Here is a 22,967-nt window from a genome sequence, read left to right as displayed (position 1 = left end):
TAATTCGTGTAGATTTGATGCTGCTAAAAACAAAAAAAAAAAAAAAAAAAAAAAAGAGAGCTAATTCTCAATTTATTTTAAGTGTAGATCGTAGCGACTCATAATACAGTAAATGTATGGAATGAATACATTTTTTCATATTAGGTTGGCAATATCTGGGAAAAGAAGCTCTTCAGCCTGGTACAAAAAAAATGTACAAAATTAACATTAGGTTGCGTCTAAGAAAATTTTACTCCCTTCATTAGACGTCAAACCAGGACTAATGAAAAACTTTGTAAAAAGCATGCAACCAGAAAGTGATGGTTTCAAGTATTTGACTTCAACATTTCCTTGATTGAGTCATGCAAAATTGAGACGGGGTATCTTTGTTGGCTCCCAGTTTAGAGATTTACAAGGTCATTCAGTTCAATGATGCACAGAAGGGTGTCAAAGGCAACGTGGAATAGTTTTAACCCCTATACCACCTAGCGATTTTCCGTTTTTTTTTTTCTTTTTGCGCTTTCGTTTTTTGCTCGTCTTCTTCCCAGAGCCATAACTTTTATATTTTGCTGTCAATATTTTGTGGGAAGAGTTGTACTTCTGAACATAAACACTGATTTTACCATAAAGTGTACTGAAAAACATGAAAGAAATTACAAGTGTGGTGAAATTGCAAAAAAAAAAAAAAAAAAAAAAAAAGGGCAATTCCACATTTGTTTTTTGGGTTGGGATCTTCTATGTACCATGTTCACTAAATGATAAAACTGACCTGGAAACATGGTTCCTCAAATCAGTACAAGTATGCAGATACCAAACATGTATAAGTTCTTTTTTACTGAGGCCCGTACAGTCTTCATTTTTTCAAACCTGGGGTTTTTGATGGACTATTTTTTTGCGCCCTGAGCTGATGCTTTTATTGATACCATTTTGGTGCAGATAGGATGTTTTGACTGCCTGTTTGTTGGGCTCTCCATGCAAGTGCTGTGACTGTCACACAGCCATGACACATGCAGCTGCGGCGCCAAACAGCTGATCAGCCGGCCTGCTCCAGAAAGCCGGGTTCTCTCTGCAGCTTATTCGGTAAGCGCTGTAGTATGCCGAATAAGCCATGACCCTACAGTCTAGATCACGTGAAGTCATTATTTCCCTCTACTCCTCTTTGGTCAGACCTCATCTGGAATATTGTGTCCAGTTTTGGGCACCACATTTTAAAAAAGACATCAACAAATTGGAGCAAGTTCAGAAAAGAGCGACCAGAATGGTGACCGGTCTGCAAACCCTGTCTTATGAGGAAAGGTTGCAGGATTTGGGAATGTTTAGTTTGCAAAAGAGAAGACTGAGAGGAGACTTAATAGCTGTCTACAAATATCTAAAGGGCTGTCACATTGTAGAAGGATCAACTTTATTCTCATTTGCACAAGGAAAGACTAGAAGCAATGGGATGAAACTGAATGGGAGGAGATACAGATTAGATATTAGAAAAAACTTTTTGACAGTTAGAGTGATCAATGAGTGGAACAGGCTGCCACGAGAAGTGGTGAGTTCTCCTTCAATGGAAGTCTTTAAAAAGAGGCTGGACAGACATCTGTCTGGGATAATTTAGCGAATCCTGCTCTGAGCAGGGGGTTGGACCAGATGGCCCAGGAGGTCCTTTCCAACTCTACGATTCTATGATCAAATTTGCTCATCTCTTTTCAACTGTTATTGCAATGTTGTGGTGGGTAAAAATAAACTCAATTCTGGAGTTTTGATTTTACTGCTGTTACACAGTTTATCAGATTAGTTTCCTTTATATTTTGATAGATCGAACATTTCTGAGCGCAGCAATAAAAAAAAGTTAAGATACACATTTTGTAGTTTTATTTTTATGAGGCAAACAAGGGGGGCAATATAAACTTGTTTTTTTTTAAAAAAATTTGAAGATTTTTAAAGATTTTTTCACTGGTTTCAATAGTCCTCTTAGGAAACTAAGTTGCAACTGTTCGTTTGCCTGTGGGGCTGCAGCACTGCTATGTGTAGCAGAAATCCCAATCTTCTATGAATGCCGGCCATGAGCAGATTCCAGACTGTCGTGACAACTCATCGGCGCCCTGCAATCACGCGACAGGGGCGCTAATGCGAGACTTATGACGCACTTTTGGCCGGCAAGTGTTGTATGGCGTTTAACTGGTTAACAACCACGGGTTGATCTGCCTGGAACATGACAGCTGATCTGATCAGCAGTTGTGTGTGGGGAAAGGTACCGGCTCAGCGTCAGCGCTCACATCAAATGCAGGGACCGGACCTTGAACGTACCTTATATGTCCAATGTCATGAAGGGGTGAAGAGTGTTTGTTCAGGATTTTTGGGAAACAAGCGATACAAAGAGCTGGTGGATGAGATGCTCATTGGGGCACAAAAGTCTCTGAAGATTCATTTTCTCCATTCCCACCTCACCTTCTTCACAGAGAACTATGGAGCCGTCAGTGATGAACACGGTGACAGATTCCATCAGGACATTACGAAAAGGTATGAAGGGAAATGGAGGACAGCAATGTTAGGAGGCTACTGCTGGACACTCAAGACAGACGTCCCAGAGCTAAACTACAAACGGCAGGCCAAGAGGAAACACCCAACTTGAAACTTCAATAACTGGAGCTAGTTGTTTCTTATGTTCTTTGGCCCATATAATGATAGTTTGCCATAAAAATTCACAATAAACGTGTTTGAGCTTTTTGTTAATTTCACCTTGTAACCATAAATTGTGCATTTTGTTAATTTCATTGCCCCACATCCCCCAATTTATAAACTAGAGCTAATGATTTAGCGATATGGTAATATGTTCTCTTATGGTCAAAGAAATATAAGTAACCTCATTTGAATGCATTTATAAAGAATTCACAAAAATTTGTTGAACAGTGTAATTTACCAATAAAATACCCACATGCTAGCAGGTTTAATTTGTAGAAGAAATCTTAAGTGATTAAACACAATATAACAAATTTTAGCCACAATAAAGGGAAACTACATGGTATATTACATAAATACAAAAGCTTAGTTAAACAACCTGTCAGCACACAATGACTGTTCAAATTAAGTTCTGCTGTTGGTGTGTCACAGCGAATCCATCATTTATACACCTTCCCACCTACTTGTTTTCCCTCCATCTCCTCCCTCCTTTTCTTTGATTGACAACCCTGGCGTCATAGAATGTAAGAGTTGGAAGGGACCTCCAGGGTCATCATGTCCAACCCGCTTGGTCAATGCACGAATCAGTAAACCAACTCAGACACATGTCTGTCCAGCCTCTGTTTAAAGACTTCCATTGAAGGAGAACTCACTGCCTCTTGTGGCAGCCTGTTCCACTCATTGATCACCCTCGCTGTCTAAACATTTTTTTCTAATATCTAAACTGTATCTTTCCCTTTCAGTTTCATTTAATTTCATTGCTTCTCGTGTTTCCATGTGCAAGTAAGAATAATGATGATCCCTCTACACTGTGACAGCTGTTGTGAGTTCATTTTCTGGTCCAGTTGTGAGTTCTCCTTCCGGGCTCCCTCTGGTGGTAACAGGAGGTAGTGAGGCTGGTTTGGTCAGTGGAGATCTGCCACTTGAGAATGAGGATGACGAATGGACCTCAGGAATCTCAGATTGGATTTAAGACAGCCGACGCTCTACACTGGTGCTGGTGATTCCTTCTGCTTGTCAGGTCTTGGTTCTCAGCTCTGTTCCAGTCATCTAAAGCAAAGTTTCTCTGCTAATGTTCACACTTGATTTTGTTCTATTCAGTTTTTTGTGTGGTCAGCCAGCCCCAGCTTGGGCTGTGCTGAATTTCCACTCTTATTTATCTATATTTGCCAATTTGCTTTTTGTCCCTTATTAGATTGGCCTCTTTTTGCTCTGTCTCAGAATATTTCAGAGTACTGATATAGTGGGAGAAGTCTAGTGACTTCAGGGTTAATTTTATCAGAAGTGTTGGACATTTTGTAGGGTTTTGGGCAGATTGCAGACAGTGTCTTTTCTTTCCTTTCCTCTCTAGTTAGTTTGGGTCCCATCGTTTTCTCAGCCTATTTTCCTACCTGTGTTTGTGTTTTTATCTTGTTTCACCGTCAATACATGTGTGGGGGCTGTCTATTCCTTTGGGGTCTGCTCTGGGGAAGTTAGTTTTCCCTTTTCTTGCTTTAGGCTTATTTAGTCCTCCGGCCGTGACAAGGCATCTAGGTTCATCGTAGGCACGCTCCACGGCTGCTGCTAGTTGTGTGGTAAGATCAGGGATCTGCAATCTGCATATTTACCAACCTCTCTGTTTTTTCTGGACTTAGCATGTTTAGGTTTTTTCCTCCTCAGTGACCCATTCATAACAGAATCACCAGACATACCGCACATTCTAGGGTACTCAAAAAAGCAGGAAAAGAAAATTGTAAAAAAAAAAAAGTGTCAGATTTTTTTTTTTTTTATATGTATTTTTTCCTCTTTCTCTGGGGCCGTAGGAGGATTTTTTCCTTAATGGAGATTAAGCAATTGTCTGATCGTGTGGAGCAGCTCGCTGCTGAAGTGTGGGGAATTTCCGCCTATCTCGCTCAATCACATGCTGCTGAACCAAAAATCCCTACTCCTGATGTGTTTTCTGGGGATCGGTCTAAATTTTTGAATTTTAAGAATAATTGTAAATTATTTCTTGCCTTGAAGCCTAACTCATCGGGGAGCTCTGCGCAGCAGGTTAAAGTTATCTCCTTGCTGGGTGGCGATCCCCAGGATTGGGCTTTTTCTCTGACACCTGAAAATCCTATTCTGACTAATGTGGATGCATTTTTTCAAGCCTTGGGTTTGTTGTATGATGACTCTAATGCTGTTGATCAAGCTGAGAGAACCATGTTGGCATTAAACCAGGGTCAGGATTCTGCAGAGTTATACTGTCAAAAATTCCGAAAGTGGGCGGTCCTTACTATATGGAATGATAGTGCATTGGCAACTCTCTTTCGGAAGGGTTTATCAGAGACCGTAAAAGCGGTTATGGTGGGATTTCCTGTTCCCTCTGGTCTGGATGATTCTGTGTCATTAGCCATTCAAGTTGAACGGCGTTTACGTGAACGAAAATCTCTACGGGAGGTGCTGCCACCTTTTGAACAAACTCTGAACCTATGCAATGTGATGGGGTTTTGTCTAGGGCGTGACGTCAGGAGTTTAGAAGGCGTAATAAGCTGTGTTTTTTTCTGTGGAGACGTCTCTCATACTATTTCTGTCTGCCCTAAACGGGAGAAACGTTTTTTTACACACATTTGCTGTGGCCAGTGTACAACCTAAGTTTCTTTTGGCAATTACGCTGATCTGCTCCTTATCCAAGTTTTCCACGAAGGCTTTTGTGGATTCAGGAGCAGCGTTGAATCTGATGGATTTGGACTTTGCTAAACGTTGTGGTTTTTCAATGACACCTCTGTGGACGCCTATTCCTTTGAGGGGTATTGATGCTACTCCTTTGGCGGAGAATAAATCCCAGTTTTGGACCCATGTGATAATGCGAGTTGCCCCAGACCACCAGGAAAATTGTAAATTTTTGGTGCTGCATAATTTGCATGATACTATTGTTCTGGGTTTTCCCTGGTTGCAAACTCATAATCCAGTTTTGGATTGGAAATCTGGGTCTGTGGTGAGTTGGGGTTGTCAGTGTGTTCTTAGGGACGCTCCTGTTTTCTCCACCTTTCCTCAGTCTCATTATATTCCTGATTATCTGGCCGATTTTTCTGATGTATTTAGTGAGAGTAAGTCTGCATCTTTGCCTCCTCATAGGAGTTATGACTGTGCAATTGAGTTGATGCCTGGGTGTAAATTACCCAAGGGTCGGCTTTTCAACTTATCAGTATCCGAACATGATGCTATGCGATCCTATATTAAGGAGTCGTTGGAGAAGGGTCATATTAGACCATCCTCGCCACCTTTAGGTGCTGGGGTTTTTTTTGTGGCCAAGAAAGATGGTTCATTAAGACCGTGTATTGATCGTTCCCTTAACAAGATGACGGTTAAATATCAGTACCCGTTACCTCTGATGTCTGATTTATTCTCCAGAGTTAAGAGTGCCTGCTGGTTTACTAAGCTTGACCTCAGGGGGGCGGCATATAATCTTATTCGCATCAAGCACAGGGATGAATGGAAGACGGTGTTTAATACTCCGGAGGGACATTTTGAGTACCTGGTGATGCCTTTTGGGCTTACTAATGCCCCTTCTGTCTTCCAGTCCTTTATGAATAATATTTTCCGTGACTTTGTGGATAAGTTTTTGATCATCTATCTGGATGATATTTTGATCTTTTCTAGTGATTGTGATTCTCATGTGGAATACGTCCGGACTGTGTTCCGGATTTTGAGGGAGAACTCCCTGTTTGTTAAGGGATCGAAATGCCTCTTTGGTGTACAGAGTATTTCATTTTTGGGATTTATCTTGTCTCCATTGACTATTGAAATGGACCCGGCCAAGGTACAGGCCATTTATGATTGGGTTCAGCCTACTTCTTTGAAGGCCCTCCAGAAGTTTTTGGGTTTTGCTAATTTCTATCGTAAATTTATAGGTAATTTTTCTGGTATTGTCAAACCACTGACTGATCTGACCAAGAAGGGCGCTGATGTGCTGAACTGGTCTCCTGAGGCTGTCTCAGCATTTCAGGAGCTTAAGCGGAGATTTACTTCAGCTCCGGTTTTACGGCAACCTGATGTCTCACTTCCATTTCAGGTGGAGGTAGATGCCTCTGAGATTGGTGCAGGAGCTGTTTTGTCCCAAAAGGACCCTGTGACTTCTAAGATGAATCCCTGTGCCTTCTTTTCTCGAAAGTTCTCCCCATCTGAACGCAACTATGACGTGGGGAATCGCGAATTGTTGGCCATGAAATGGGCATTTGAGGAGTGGAGACATTGGTTGGAGGGAGCTAGACATCAAGTTGTGGTCCTCACCGATCACAAGAATTTGATTTATCTGGAGTCGGCCAAACACTTGAATCCTAGACAGGCTAGATGAGCCTTGTTTTTCACGTGTTTTAATTTTGTGGTCTTTTCTTCCGGGCACTAAGAATGTTAAGGCAGACGACCGTTCTAGGAGTTTCTTTGCCGATTCTCTTAGTGTGACTGAGCCTACTACCATCCTAGATGAGGGGGTAGTTCTTTCTGCCATTTCGCCCGATTTGAGACGCGCCCTGGAGGAATTTCATGAGGATAAACCTGAGCATTGCCCTATGGGAAAATTGTATGTTCCTGACCAGTGGAGAAAGAGTGATGTCTGAAATTCATTGCTCCGCATTGGCTGGTCATCCAGGCATTTTTGGTACCAGAGATTTGGTGAGTCAGTCTTTTTGGTGGCCTGCCTTATCTCGTGACGTCAGGAATTTTGTACAGTCCTGTGGGACTTGTTCTCGGTCCAAACCCTGTTCTCGTTCTAGTGGGTTGCTGATGCCCCTGCCGGAGCCCAAGAGGCCATGGACCCATATATCAATGGATTTTATTTCTGATCTTCCTGTCTCTCAGAGAATGACTGTTATCTGGGTGATTTGTGATAGATTTTCGAAGATGCTCCATCTTGTACCACTCCCAAAGTTGCCATCTTCCGCTGAGTTGGTGCCCTTGCTTTTACAACAGGTGGTTCGGTTACATGGGATTCCTGAGAACATTGTGTCCGATAGAGGAGTCCAGTTTGTTTCCAGATTCTGGAAAGCCTTTTGTTCCAATCTGGGAATTCAGTTATCCTTCTTCTCCGCGTTTCATCCCCAGACCAATGGACAGACTGAGAGAACAAACCAGACCTTGGAGTCTTATTTAAGATGTCTTATATCTGCTGATCAGGATGATTGGGTCTCATTTTTGCCATTGGCCGAATTCGCGCTGAACAATAGTGCTAGTTCTGCCACTTTGATGTCACCCTTTTTCTGTAATTTTGGGTTTCATCCTCGATTCTCTTCAGGGCAAGTGGAATCTTCGTCCTGCCCAGGTGTGGACACTGTGGTTGCGAGAATTCAGCAGATATGGGACCAAGTGGTGGATAAGTTGTCATTCTCTCAGGAAAAGGCCCAGCGATTTTTCAACCGGCATAGGACTATTGGTCCCCGGTTTAAAGTGGGTGATATGGTTTGGTTGTTGTCTAAGAATATTCCTATGTAGGTAGGTTGCATCTCCAAAATTTAAGCCAAGATTTATTGGACCGTATAAGATTTTGGAGATTCTTAATCCTGTTTCTTTTCGATTGGCTCTTCCAGTTACGTTCAAGATCCATAACGTATTTCACAAATCTCTGTTGAAGAGGTTTGTTGAGCCAGTGGTGCCTACGGCAGCACCTCCTGACCTAGTGTTGGTTGAAGGCAATGTGGAATATGAGGTAGAGAAAATATTGGATTCTCGTTTGGTTAGACGGAGACTCCAGTATTTGGTCAAATGGAAGGGTTATGGCCAGGAGGATAATTCTTGGGTCTCTGCCTCTGATATTCAGGCCAATAGATTGGTTCGTGCTTTTCACCGGGCCCATCCTGATCGGCCTGGTGGCGTGGATGAGGGTTCGGTGACCCCTCCTCAAGGGAGGGGGGTACTGTTGTGAGTTCATTTTCTGGTCCAGTTGTGAGTTCTCCTTCCAGGCTCCCTCTGGTGGTAACAGGAGGTAGTGAGGCTGGTTTGGTTAGTGGAGATCTGCCACCTGAGAATGAGGATGACGATTGGACCTCAGGAATCTCAGATTGGATTTAAGACAGCCGACGCTCTACACTGGTGCTGGTGATTCCTTCTGCTTGTCAGGTCTTGGTTCTCAGCTCTGTTCCAGTCATCTAAAGCAAAGTTTCTCTGCTAATGTTCACACTTGATTTTGTTGTTCTATTCAGTTTTGTGTGTGGTCAGCCAGCCCCGGCTTGGGCTGTGCTGAATTTCCAATCTTATTTATCTATATTTGCCAATTTGCTTTTTGTCCCTTATTAGATTGGCCTCTTTTTGCTCTGTCTCAGAATATTTCAGAGTGCTGATATAGTGGGAGAAGTCTAGTGACTTCAGGGTTAATTTTGTTATCAGAAGTGTTGGACATTTTGTAGGGTTTTGGGCAGATTGCAGACAGTGTCTTTTCTTTCCTCTCTAGTTAGTTTGGGCCCCATTGTTTGCTCAGCCTATTTTTCTACCTGTGTTTGTGCTTTCATCTTGTTTCACCGTCAATACATGTGTGGGGGCTGTCTATTCCTTTGGGGTCTGCTCTGGTGCAGTTAGTTTTCCCTTTTCTTGCTTTAGGCTTATTTGTCATCCGGCCGTGACAAGGCATCTAGGTTCATCGTAGGCACGCTCCACGGCTGCTGCTAGTTGTGTGGTAAGATCAGGGATCTGCAATCTGCATAGTTACCAACCTCTCTTGTTTTTTCTGGACTTAGCATGTTTAGGTTCTTTCCTCCTCGGTGACCCATTCATAACAGACAGCTCTCGAGCTATTTGTAGACAGCTATTAAGTCTCCTTTTCGCCTTCTTTTTTGCAAGCTAAACATTGCCAGATCCTTTAACCGTTCCTCGTGGGACATGATTTGGCGTCTGCTCATCATCCTGGTAGCTCTTCTCTGAACTTGCGTCAGCTTTTTAATGTCTTTTTTAAAATGTGATGCCCAGAACTGGACACAGTATTCCAGGTAAGGCCTGACCAAGGAGGAGTAGACTGTGATAATTACTTTACGTGGTCTAGACTCTATACTTCTCTTATTACATGCCAGAATGGTGTTTGCCTTTTTTGCTGCTGCTGAAGCATCACACTGTTGACTCTTATGCAGTCTGTGATCTATTTGTATACCCAAGCCATATGTTACTGTTGCTTAGTTCTATACCTCCCAATCTGTAGTAATTTTTGTTTTTCTTTCCCAGATGTAGAATACTGCATTTCTCCCTGTTAAATACCATTTTATTAGCTGCTGCCAATCGTTCAAGATTATCTAGATCCTTCTAAATCCTCTTTTCTCCAGTGTTCGCTATCCCTCCTAGCTTTGCATCATCTGCAAATTTGATTAGTGTACTTTCGGTTCCCTTATCAAGATAATTTCTAAAAATATTAAACACTGGGGCCATGACAGAGCTTTGTGGTACCCACTTGAACCATTGGATGTGCAACCATTTATTACCACTCTGAGTATGATGACTGAGCCAGTTATGAATCCATATAACTGTAGCCTTGTCAATCCCATACTTGGTTATTTCTTTTTCAATTAGTATAGTGTAAGATACTTTATCAAATGCTTTGCTGAAGTAGAGATATACTATTATCTACCACATTTCCCTGATCCACCCAGTTATTCCATCATAGTAGGAAATTAGAGTAGTCTGACATGACTTGTTTGCTACAAACCCATGCTGGCTCTGGTTAATTACTGTATTCTTATCCAAGTACTTACATACATGTTGCTTAAATTTGTTCAAATATCTTTTCATGGTACAGAAGTTTCAATGCCATAGAGGCCAGAGAAGGCAGGAGACATATGGAAACCAAGCAGGTGAGGTGTATATAAAGGATTGGCCCACCATGATGCACCGAGCGCCTGTTGAACAGTCATTTTGTGCTGACAGAGTTCCCTTAAAGTAGTTTTATGATATTACCTATCTGATCAGTGGGGATCATGTGGCACCCAACAAATCAGCAATTACTAACTAACTCCAGCAGTGGCAGTATGTAAACGGTGTATAGAGAATAGCAGTACAGTGCCCTAGACCACTTAGTGGCTGCTGCCAGTTACTGCAGATCAGATTGTATTCAAACGCCCTGACTGTTTAAAATAGGAGTAATAAACCTTCAGTAGTTCAGCTGTTGTCAAATTACAACTCCCATCATGCCCTGACACCCTCAGTAAATCTGACGACTGTCAGGCCACTTAGGAGCGGTGGTACTGAAGGTTACTGACCCTTTAGTGTGATCTCCTGACACCCCCATGCATGTCTACAAAAAAAGGAATGTAGTAATGAATGAACTTCAGAAACGTCATCTACCACAACATTCTTGGCCTAGACAAGCAAATCCCCAATATGTAATAAGGTTATTTACTAAAAGTTACAAGTTTTAACGGAACGGAAATCCTGTACATAATTATCCAACCGGGAACATATCTGCATCTGTCATGGATCCCATTTCCTTTGCAAAGTTTTACTGGAAGCGTGTAAAAACTGTGATTAATAGGTGTGATGACCTTTTGCAAATGTGGCATACTTACGCATCCAGAGATAATAAAGACGCTTGGTCGTGGTACGATGTTGGTCGGGAATATCAGTCTCAAAATCTTGATAGAAGCAGGGTTTTAGTGGGATGAACCGAGGCAGCGGTGGGAAATTATTCTGTTTATCTGCATGGACATCAGAACATAGAGGGTACATATAAAAATAGTGATCTGTGTATAGTCCTGGATACATACGGACACAGAAGTCCATTTCACAGCATAGATCCTACATCTGTATCAGTGTTATATGTTATCATATATATTAGGGATCTATTCAGTCCAACAACCACGTCGGTGGTCTGTGACTGACAGGAGCCCCTAAAAACACCCTGGCCCGTCAAATGCGCAGTCAAAATTGCCCAAATTTACCCCATATTGACATTTCGGGCAAAGGGAACCTATTAACCAACATATATAGGATTATTCTGTACGTGCACATGTTGCGGATTTGGCTGCAGATCCGCAGGCTGAAATTGAAGAAATCACCCGTTTTATTAATGGTGTTGAGCGATTTAAAAGTTGTTCTTGTTTGGTTTAGCAGAAAGGCTTGTACATGGTGCTAAAAGCCCTAAATTTTGACTGTAACTCTGTTCATTAACATCTTTATCTTGCTATATAAACCTTATATTTTGCACTTTTAAGGGTAGGTTAACATGAATGTATGAAAAAAAAAAAAAATCAGTTTCATCCAGAAAACAAGAATGATTTTTTTCTCACTTATATTTGTGCAGTTTTTTTTTTTTTTTAAATAACAGCGGCAGCTATCATTCACAAGACCAGTTTCCTATATTACAGAATTGCAATGCAAGTGTAAAAATCGGATGACAGAATGTGGCTCCGATTTTTTGTTGTGCACCTATAGACACGAATGGCGAGTCTCATCCGATTAACGGTGCGTGCTGCGATTTTCTTCCACGCAGATTCGGTTAGTGAGGTTTTTTTCTCCCCCAAGGACAACATGCATACAGGAAAACGGTTGTGTCAATGAGCCCTCAGATATCTGACTGCAGCAAGCAGTGTAATCAGTGTGTTTTACTAGGTGCCATAGAAATGGACATATACGCATTGTAACCAGGTTTCTTTTATTTTTAGTAAATTTCAGCATCAATAATGGGCGCCATGAAAACATAACAGATATTAATAATTACATAGATATATGACCATTACAGTAACTATGACAACTAGAATGAAAATCTCCTTTGATTAACATACTGGATATACTCCAAGAACAGAAAAATAGCCAACAAAAAGAGGACCCAAGGCCTCCAATCGGCAGTAATGTCAGCCATATTTAGTATCTTACCAGACATGGCGGTGACTGTTGGTATGTAGCTTGATCCTTTCTTTGTAGGTTACAGAAAGCCTATGGGAACAGAAAAGACAAGGTCAGTAAGCGCACCCTTCCAACAGGACTGGAATTTGGTTACATGGTTAAATGAGGAGCCGATGTTCATTTCGCTATAACGGCATCTTTTGCGCTCTGCCACTGCAGCTACATAAATATCAAATCTTATGAAGCAATAGTGAATTTCCGATTTTATTCTCCACTACACCCCCCCTCCCAAAAAAAAATAAAAAAAAAAATCCTATTACTGCATTGGATCAACTATAATCTGAGGATGAAGTGACTCACAACAGTATATAAAAGGCATATACAGGGCAGCACGTGGAAAGAATAACAGATTAATGGTTCTGTTTCCTATAGCCAAAATATTCAACTTAACTTTGAAAACTAAAGACAAAAATACAATCGCACGCACATATTTTTGTGACTTTCTCGGGAACTCGAGGAAGCACAATTTCAGTTTAGCCTTGTAATCAGATGGAAATAAACACACTCAGAGGACCGACTTCCAGAGAAGGAAATGATTCTAGATGTGGAGACATTTAGCAACCATAGGTCACGTTAAGGCCTTGATTCATCAAAGTGATTATGACAGATTTCCAGCAAATCATAACGCCGTTATTGGTGCCTTTTTGGGAGTTTCAGAAGAGCTTGTCTAATTCATAACCAGCTGTGCGTATCTTATGCCAGAAATCTTACTACAGTCCCTAAGTGGCACAAGATCTGTGGTGAGGACTGCTTCGTGAAGGGTTACCGTGACGTGGTGAAGCGGCTTGGTATACATTTTTTGCAAAAAACGTATCGACTAAATACCCTGTATTCGTTATACAGCACTTGCTGATTACTGTCATGTTTTTTACTGGAGAGTATTTTTTGCTAATTTGTCATTGTGTGTTTTCTTGTGTTTCTTACTACAGTCCCTAAGTGGCACAAGATCTGTGGTGAGGTGCATGGTACTTTTTAGATCCCATGCCTCTTTATGAAACAGTCACCTCTGCTTTCAGCATGCCCCCCCAGACATGCGCTGCAGATTCCTGACCGTGAGCACATACCCCAAAACGTTTTGACCTAAATTTGTAACAATACGTTGATTTTAAGTTTTCACTTTTACACAGCCCAATGGTAGACATTGTGGTATAAAAAAGCTCATTACATCCCTAGATGAATTCTGAGGAATGTAGTTTCCATAACGAGGTCACTCTGGGGGGGGGGGGGGGGTTCCTTTTCCTGCTAAATTTTGTCCTTTAAAATCCAAAAAGGTTCTTCCCTTCTGAGACATGGTCCACCAAGGCCAACATCTGCGAGGAGTTTGTATGTTCTCCCCATGGTTGCATGGGATTTCTCCTGGTACATAGGTTTCCTTCCACACTTTAAAGACATACTAACAGGGAATCTAGATTACGGATCCCAATGGGGACAGTGCCAATAATGTCTGTAACACTGTGGAATGGCGCACTATAATGGAGTATAATAAGTAAAATGTGTGCCTAAACATTAGTTCCCGACCACATATTAAGTAGTGCCACCTACGAGTGAAATTGCTTTACAAAGTTGTGGGATCCATTTTCTGCTGTTACTGTGTGAAAATAAAAATTTTGGGAAAAAATTTTAGTTGCAAAAAAAAGAAAACATTTTTCATTTCCATGACTCGGCATTATAACATTATGTGAAGCACCTGTAGGTTCAAAATGCTCACCAAAGCCCTAGATAAAGATTTCAGAAACTATACCCCTCAAAACAGTCACTGTTTTCCAGCCCAAATTGTGCTCCAAAGCCAGATAGAGTTTCTTCTTTTCTGAGCCCTGCTGTGTCTCCAAGCAGTAGTTTCTTACCACACATCCTTGAATGAAAAAGTTGGAATGAACATTTTTGTGGAGAAACTAAATTTTTCATTATCATTCTCTAAAGATATAAAACTTTTTTGAAGCAAAGGTGGTCAAGACACCCCAAGATATATTTTTTGAGAGTTGTTGTAATATTCCAAAATGGGGTCACATATGGTGGGTGCCTGCCGTTTCAGCACCTCTTGGACTTTGCAAACAAACATTGTTCAGTCTATTTCAACCAAACTTGTACTCCAAAAATGAAAAACACTTCCTTCCCTTCCATGACATACTTTGTACCTAAACAGGAGACACTAACTTGAAGTAAAAGGCGTCATAAAAAAAAGCGAAAGAAAAAAAAAAAAAAAAAAACCTCTGAAATACTGAGATTGGAAGAAGCATTGCAAAGTTATCACCACATAAAATGACAAATCAGATTGGAAGAATAGGGCTTAGTCCGGAAAGTTATAATTGGCATTGGTGGAATGGGATTTATCAAGGTGGAATATTTCAGATGTGGCAAAAGTCTGATAGCAAGAAAAGATAGTTACGGTACTACATCCTGTGTAATATATCTATATATTATACCAAGTGCTATACGCAAACCATGTTCATATTAAATATTCTACCCTGATTAACTACTACTAGAAAGAAAAAAAAAAAAAGGAGTAATGAGTACTTTTTTTGTTAAGTGCTGACAGACCGTTACGGTTTCCTATGGTTGCCACATCTTTCTGTATGCACAATCATTTCCTTCTCTGGAAATGATCCACCTAGACATTAGGGTGTTTTCACATTGCGAATATGCACCCGTTCAGTGGCCCAGTCGGGCTTACGTCTGAACCCCCAGCAAAACGGGGTTTGGACATATGCGCAGATGGTGCTATAAACTGTAAAGGTGCCAGCGGAACAGGCACCATTTCCAGAAGTGTACGCCAACTGCTTCACCGCAGCCGCCCCACACACCCCTGGTAAACTGCCGTAAAAGCTGACAAGACGCACCACCTTTTTATTAAAAAAAAAAAATGTTTTTCCTGTTTACCTCTCCAAAATTTGGAGTGCGTCTTCTAAAAAGCAAAATACAATGCCTTCATATGTCACTTAAGTGCTTATTGAAAGGAAGTCCACTTGTGTGCAATCTATGGGTACCGTTACACTTAGCGATGCACCAGCGATCCTGACAACGATATGGATCTCTGGTGCATCGCTAAGTGGTCGCTAGTGAGCTGCCACACAGGCAGATCTCACCAGCGACATAGCAGGGGTCGGGGTCGCTACTTACCTGTCAGACGAGGCGATCCGGACGTCCTCCCGTCCGCGTCCACGCGTCGCTCATCGGTGCCACAGGAAGCGCCCAACGAGAAATGGTCCAGGATGTTCACGCACGATCAGCGATGAGCAGCGGGGGGAGCCAGTCGGAGGTAAGTATCACATGTAGCGATATCGCTAGCAATATCGCTGCTATGTCACAAAATCAGTGACGTTACAGCGATATTGCTAGCGATATCGCTATTTGTAACGGGCCCTTAAGTGTCCCATGGTCTGTGAGTATATATATACACACACACACACACACACACACACATTTTCTGAAAGACCACTGAAGCTGCAACACCATTAAGCAAGAGGCACTACTAACCAAACACCATGAAGACCAAGGAGATCTCCGAACAAGTCAAGGACAAAGTTGTTGAGAAGTACAAGCACATCATCAAATCCATTATCATTCAACGGAAAGAACATGATACCACAACAACCCTGCCAAGAGTTTGCCCTGATCCCCGGGTTACTTCTGAAGGTGAAGATGCCAGGGACACATGTGTACCCTGCCTAATCTCCTGAATCCACCCTTGATATGTACCCTTCCCCCACCCAGGGAAAAGGGGGGAGTAGCAGTGCACCGTAGTACACCAATTAGACGAACAAGGTATCACAAACAGGGGAAATTGAAAATACCAGGAGAGTGGTGGATGGGGTAAAACCAAAGTAGGAGAAGAAAGGGAATTATCATACTCACTAAACCAAGTAAAGGCCCCTTCACACAATAACGATCCAACCTGGCTAAGATCGCTGGTGCGTCGTTACATGATCGCTAGATAGCTTTCAAACAGTCCAATCTCATCAACGACGCAAGACAGATCAGCGATCTGCATAACGACCTCGTTGGTCGTTGAGTACCTTTCACACAACTTAATTGTAACCGATTCAGACCTGTATCGCTGAGCTCTGCGTCGCTAACGACATCGCTCGTCGTTTTTAAGCTTCAAACACAGCGATGAGTGCTGGCCATCGGGACGCCAACGATGGAAAAAATGGACCTGCTCATTCTAGCTCGATCAGAGATAGCCAGCGGGGGGTCCGGTCGCCGCTACATTTCACACTTAGCGAGATTGCTAGCGATATCGCTGTTGCGTCACAATATCGGTGATGCTCGAGCGATATCGCTAGCGATCTCGCTATGTGTGAAACGCCCTTAACAGTCACAGATAAATCCAAACGACTAATCTTATAACCACCTACTAATTTACAGTTCCTAAAAAAGGTGAAGCGCTTCTATTCAACGCAGGAATAGGAGCAATCAGACGCTGCAGTAATCTGGCTCCTCTCTGTCGCAATAACCCTGTGACACACTATGTCTGGAGTCAAAACAATACCGCTCATGACCCCAGGAACACCATCCCCACATTGAAACATGGTGGTGGCAGCATCATGTTGTGGGGATGTTTTTCAGCATCAGGAACAGGGAAAATGAATGGTGCGAAACACAAGGATATTCTTGAGCAAAACCTCTTTCAGTACGTCAGTGATTTGAGACTGGGATGGAGGTCCAACAAGACAATGACCCAAAGAATACTGCTAAAACAACATTCGACTGGTTTAAAGGAGAAATGTGTATATGTTTTGGAGTGGCCTAGTCAAAGCCCAGACCTTAATCCAATTGAAAATCTGTGGTAATACTTGAAGATTGCTGATCACCAGAGCAAACCATCAAACTTGAAGGATCTGGAGCAGTTTTTCTTTGAGGAATGGGAAAAAAATCTCGGTGAGCAGATGTTGGAAGCTCAGAGACTTATCCAAAGCAACTTGCTGCAGTAATTGCCAAAAAAAGAGGTTCTACAAAGTACTGACTTAGGGGGGATGAATAGTTATGCACACTGAAGTTTTTAGCTATTTTGTCCTATTTACTGTTTGTTTCACAATAAAAGAAAGCCAAATGTTCACAGTTGTAGGCATGCCTTTTATGAACTGATGCAAACGCTGAAAAAAACCTTGTAAGGTTGTGAGGTAGCAAAACATGAAAAAAAAAAATGCCAAGAGGATGAATACCTTCGCAATCTACTGAATAGCTACATACACCCACATAAGCAGATTTATTGAGGTAAAAAAACTGCAACATGCTGTAAGTGCATCCGAGAATCTGATTTCACTCACCCATTCAAGTCTTTGGGTGCAAGTGAAACATCGGACTGCACTCAGATGTCATCCCAGTGCAGTTTACTGCTGACACTGGCAATGCAGGAGACGGAGACATTACATTCTCAGTCTGCAGAATAGGCTCAAAATCACATAAGACAACATAGGCTGGTGTGGCCCCAGTCTTATAATAACACAGCTCCGCAGTGAGATCAGGAAAGCAGAGAGTGGCCATGACACATCACACTGGTAATGCCCCTTCATGTAAAATAATCTTTGGAGGCAGGCAGCATCCGCCCTAAAGCCTGAAAATGGTCATCTATATGAAGTGATAAAAGATGATTTATCCACAACAAGCCATCTGATATGAGGCATACAAGCATCACTCTCAGCAGACTATAACCTGTCTGCCCTTATTAATACAACCCCTGACAAAAAAAATATGGAATCACCGGCCTTGGAGGATGTTCATTCAGTTGTTTAATTTTGTAGAAAAAAAAGCAGATCACAGACACGGCACAAAACTAAAGTCATTTCAAATGGCAACTTTCTGGCTTTAAGAAACACTAAAAGAAATCAAGAACAAAAAATGTGGTATTCAGTAATGGTTACTTTTTTAAACCAAGCAGAGGGGAAAAATTAGGGAATCACTCAATTCTGCGGGAAAAAAAGTTATGGAATCAGCCTGTAAATTTTTCATTCCCAAAACTAACACCTACATCAAATTAGATCTGCTCGTTAGTCTGCATCTAAAAAGGAGTGAGCACACCTTGGAGAGCTGCTGCACCAAGTGGACTGACATGAATCATGGCTCCAACAAGAGAGAGATGTCAATTGAAACAAAGGAGAGGATTATCAAACGCCTAGAAGAGGGTAAATCATCACGCAATGTTGCAAAAGATGTTGGTTGTTCACAGTCAGCTGTGTCTAAAATCTGGACCAAATGTGGGGAGGTTGGTCTGACGGACAGATCTGCCAAAGGAGAGGGGCAGAGTAGCAGTGCAGTGTAGGCTGAGATATAGAGCCAGGGGCGACATTTGGCCGTTGGACCGTTAGAGGGCAGTGGGGAGCGTAGGAGAGAGTGGTTATGTAACTGTCATGGGTCAAGGTCACTGCCATTGGTTAAAGGTTACTGTCAGGTGATAGTGGGCGGAGCTACTGGGACTGGAGAGTATCAGAGGTCAGGGAAGTTTCTGGAAGTTCCAGTCAACCAAGGGAGCTCACTAGAGAGGCGCGTTTGCTGTAGGTAGAAAGATGGAAAAGGCCTACAGAGAGCTACTGACAGTGGAGATGGTCACGGAGGGGTGACCCAAAAAGGACAGTGGCTGCGGACGGAGACAGACTAAGTGTCAGGTGGACGGCGTACTCTAAAGGGTGAAACGCTGTGGTGAAAGTGCTTAGGGCAGCCACAGCGGGGAAGAGCCATAGAGGACGCCACGAACGGTGACAAACTAAGAAGAGAAGGTACCCGGGTCTGTGTGTAAAAGTGAATTGTCGACTAATATCCTGTGATGAAGTACGGTGGTCGTCCGAAAAGCGGCCAATCAAATCTGAACTGTTGGACACAACCCTTGTCTCAGTCTCATGTCTGCCGGCGCCACGAAGTGGGTCACCCCCCAGTCCTGTTGGATCAGCACCACCTAGTCGCCTTCCTCAGCCCGACCCTATGTTGAACAACCTTAATGACGGTTTGGCAGGTGGTTGCGCCCGGAGCCCAACCCCAAGAACTGGCTCGTGAGGCTCACGAAAAAGGAGCTCACTTGGGAGCTAAAAAGACCTTGCAATGGTTGCAACAGAAGGCTTAGCACCCACGCTTGCCAGCTGTCGTGGACGAAATTTGCCGGGCCTGCCGCTTATGCGAATTAGCCAAACCGCCCACTCAGAGAGCCTCAATACAGACAATTGTGACTTCAGCACCCCTCGAACTCCTGATGATAGATTAGGCTAGTTTCACACTAGCGCTTTTGAGCGCGATGGCCTGCGCACGGCCGCCGCTAAGCCCCGCCCCCTGCCGCGCCTCCTCCGGTAGCTCCGCCTACAGGCGCATGACGCTGCATGCGTCCTGCGCCCCCTATCTTTATCACTGGGGGCGCAGGCCGTGCGCAGTATGCATTTGGCGGCGCATGCGCCTTTTTGACGGTGCGCCGGCGCAACCAAACTGCAGCAGGTTGCGTTTGGCGCAGGTCGGCGCACCATCAAAAAGGCGCATGCGCCGCCAAACGCATACTGCGCACGGCCTGCGCCCCCAGTGATAAAGATAGGGGACGCAGGACGCATGCAGCGTCATGCGCCGGTAGGCGGAGCTACCGGCGGAGGTGCGGCAGGGGGGCGGGGCTTAGCGGCGCCCGTGCGCAGGCCGCCGCTGCGCTCAAAAGCGCTAGTGTGAAACTAGCCTTACCTGACCGTTGGTCCTGCATTCCAGGGATACGACCACTGCCTCGTCATCGTGGATTATTTCACCAAGTTCGCTGTGGTCACCCCCACCCGAGACCAGACCGCGGAGTCGGCCGCCTCCGCAATTTGCAGAAACTTAATACAAGTATACAGCTGCCCCCAACGAATACATTCTGATCAGGGAGCATGTTTTTTGGGAAAAGTTATGGAAGAATTACACCATCTCTATAGGATTGACAAGTCCCGGACCATACCCTAACACCCACAAGGAAACGGGGCCTGTGAATGATTTAAATCGGACATTGATTCAAATGTTGCGTACTCTGGAGAGTGACAAGAAGGCCCATTGGCACGAATATGTTCCTGAATTAGTATGGGTCTATAACAACCAGGTGCACAGAGTTACCGGCTATACCCCCTACTCTCTATTGTTCGGACGAGAGGGTAAAGGGATCACAGAGGTGGAGTTGGCCCCCGAAGAGCCTCAGCCCTGGACGAGAGTGTCGCCCAGGGTCCGAAATCATCGTCACCGGCTGCAAACTCTTCACCGGATCGTACATACCAAACTCCAAGACTTGGAGCACCCAGAAAAAAATACAACTCCACCTCCCCACCTCCAAAGCGGGGACTGTGTACTTGTACTAGATCAACGTTCCCAGAGCAAACTGTAGCCGCGCTGGGAAGAGAGTCCCTATCGGGTCCTACGCAGTATCAACCCCGAAGGACTAGTTTATGAAATACAACCTGAGGAAGATGAAACGCTGCCTATCCGCATTGTGCATCGTAATAAGTTACGCCCGTGTATTTCCACCAACCCGAAGCAACCGGAACCTGCCTCTTCAACCTCTGAACTGCCTCCCGTGTATTGGGACACGGACGACGAAGATTTTCCTCCAAGATCCCGAGGCCCTCCACTCAATAATGAGCCAACTGACACAATTAGCCCGCCCGGACCAATTAACCTACCACCGTCAACCACCCCAGTCGAACTAAGACGCTCCGAGCGGTAAACAGCCGGCAAACCCCCCGAACGATACGAACAAGACCAGTTCATATGGCAGCAAAAATTGATACCCCTACAGACTAATCCCAATAGACTGAGACTCTCGACCGAGGACTGGCGAGCTTACAGGATGAGGGAGTGTAGGGGGGGGGGGGGGGGGACTCCCGTAGAGTGTCTGGGCTGGAACCAATGGGACCGCCATCTGGGTTCCTGAAGGAACGATACCGGGGGGGCAACGAAGGAGAGCGGACGAATGAAGGTGACAGGGCAGCAGGGGGCGGGGATAAAAGGAGGGGGAAGCACGCAGAGAGTTCAGTTGGCAGAAGGGCAGACATCACACAAGAGACCGTGTAAGAGAGAGGGAGCCAACTTATTAGACGTTAATCAGCGGGGAGGCCTTAGGGGGCCTGTGAAGGGTAAGCGACGCATTCCCCGACAAGAGACTTGCTCTTCATTCCAATCCGGGGCCGTTCTCCTCCCACGGATGGCCGCAGCCAGTACCACTGTCCCTCGCTCTGTTGCGGCTGGTCCGCGACCCCTAGCCTCCGCTGTCACTTCACACCAGCCCGCTGTGGCGGCCTGGACATTACCTCCCTGCCTCAGCCCGCGGCCTCTTCATCACCGGCCTCAGTGGACGCCATCTTGCGACAGTCGGCAGTTGAGGCCTACTCCCCGCCTACAGGGAAACCCTGAACATAGGTCCAATCGGCTCACGAGCCTGCCAACCGTCACTTAAAAAGACTGCCCCACTTTGAGACAGGAGTTTGATAATACTTTCCGGAAGATCCTTCAGGGCCTGTTGAGCCCCAGCTTCAGGATTACCCCAGGGCCTGTTGTGCCCCAACGGCAAAGTTCCTTCAGGGCCTGTTGAGCCCCAGCTTCAGGATTACCCCAGGGCCTGTTGTATGTAGCTGTGTCTAAAATCTAGACCAAACACAAACATGGTAAGGTTGTTAAAGGCCAACATACTGGTAGACCAAAGGAAGAAATCAAAGCGTCAAGACTGGAAACTTAAAGCAATATGTCTCCAAAACAGGAAATGCACAAAACAAATGAACAAATGGGAGGAAACTGGAATCAATGCCTGTGACCTAACTGTAAGAAACCGCCTAAAGGAAATGGGATTTACATACAGAAAAGCTAAACGAAAGCCATCATTAACACCTAAACAGAAAAAAAACAAGGTTACAATGGACTATGGAAAAGCAATCGTGGACTGTGGATGACTGGATGAAAGTCATATTCAGTGATGAATCGCGAATCTGCATTGGGCAAAGTGATGATGTTGGAACTTTTGTTTGGTGCCGTTCCAATAAGATTTATTAAGATGACTGCCTGAAGAGAACATGCAAATTTCGACAGTCATTGATGATATGGGGCTGCGTGTCTGGTAAAGGCACTGGGGATATGGCTGTCATTATGTCTTCAATAAATGCAGAAGTTTATGTTGATATTTTGGACACTTTTCTTATCCCATCAATTGAAAGGATGTTTGGGGATGATGAAATAATTTTTCAAGATGATAATGCACCCTGCCATAGAGAAAAAACTGAAAATATTCCTTGAAAAAAGACACAGACTCTATAGAAACAGGGTCTGTTCCTTTTGATTGGCGGCAAGCAAATGTGGTACCAATATTCAAAAAGGGGTGTAAAAGGGAACCTAGAAACTATAGGCCGATAAGCTTAACATCTGTTGTGGGTAAAATTTTTGAAGGGTTTCTAAGGGATACCATTATGGAATATCTCAATGTTAATAAATGTTTAACTCCATATCAACATGGATTTATGAAGGATCGCTCCTGTCAAACCAACCTGATCAGCTTCTATGAGGATGTA

General features: G+C 43.8%; 1 protein-coding gene across 3 annotated transcripts in view; it reads right to left on the bottom strand.

The window, feature by feature from the left end:
- The window catches only part of SCAMP5 (secretory carrier membrane protein 5), an 83,469-nt gene that overhangs the window by 35,386 nt on the left and 25,116 nt on the right, over positions 1 to 22,967 (bottom strand). For all 3 annotated transcript variants that reach the window (XM_073579574.1, XM_073579573.1, XM_073579572.1), the window contains 2 exons: positions 12,454 to 12,513; positions 11,148 to 11,276 (listed from right to left, as the gene is read on the bottom strand). In XM_073579574.1, coding sequence (XP_073435675.1) covers positions 11,148 to 11,276; positions 12,454 to 12,460 — 136 coding nt within the window. In that variant the 5' untranslated portion in view covers positions 12,461 to 12,513. The remainder of the gene's footprint in view (positions 1 to 11,147; positions 11,277 to 12,453; positions 12,514 to 22,967) is intronic.

Source organism: Dendrobates tinctorius, unplaced genomic scaffold (genome assembly GCF_039654945.1).
Source record: "Dendrobates tinctorius isolate UK_male_01 unplaced genomic scaffold, ASM3965494v1 ptg000062l, whole genome shotgun sequence".
NCBI lineage: Eukaryota > Metazoa > Chordata > Amphibia > Anura > Dendrobatidae > Dendrobates > Dendrobates tinctorius.
The sequence above is the reverse complement of the archived record's forward strand: the minus strand, read 5'-3'. Positions and strand labels throughout refer to the sequence as shown.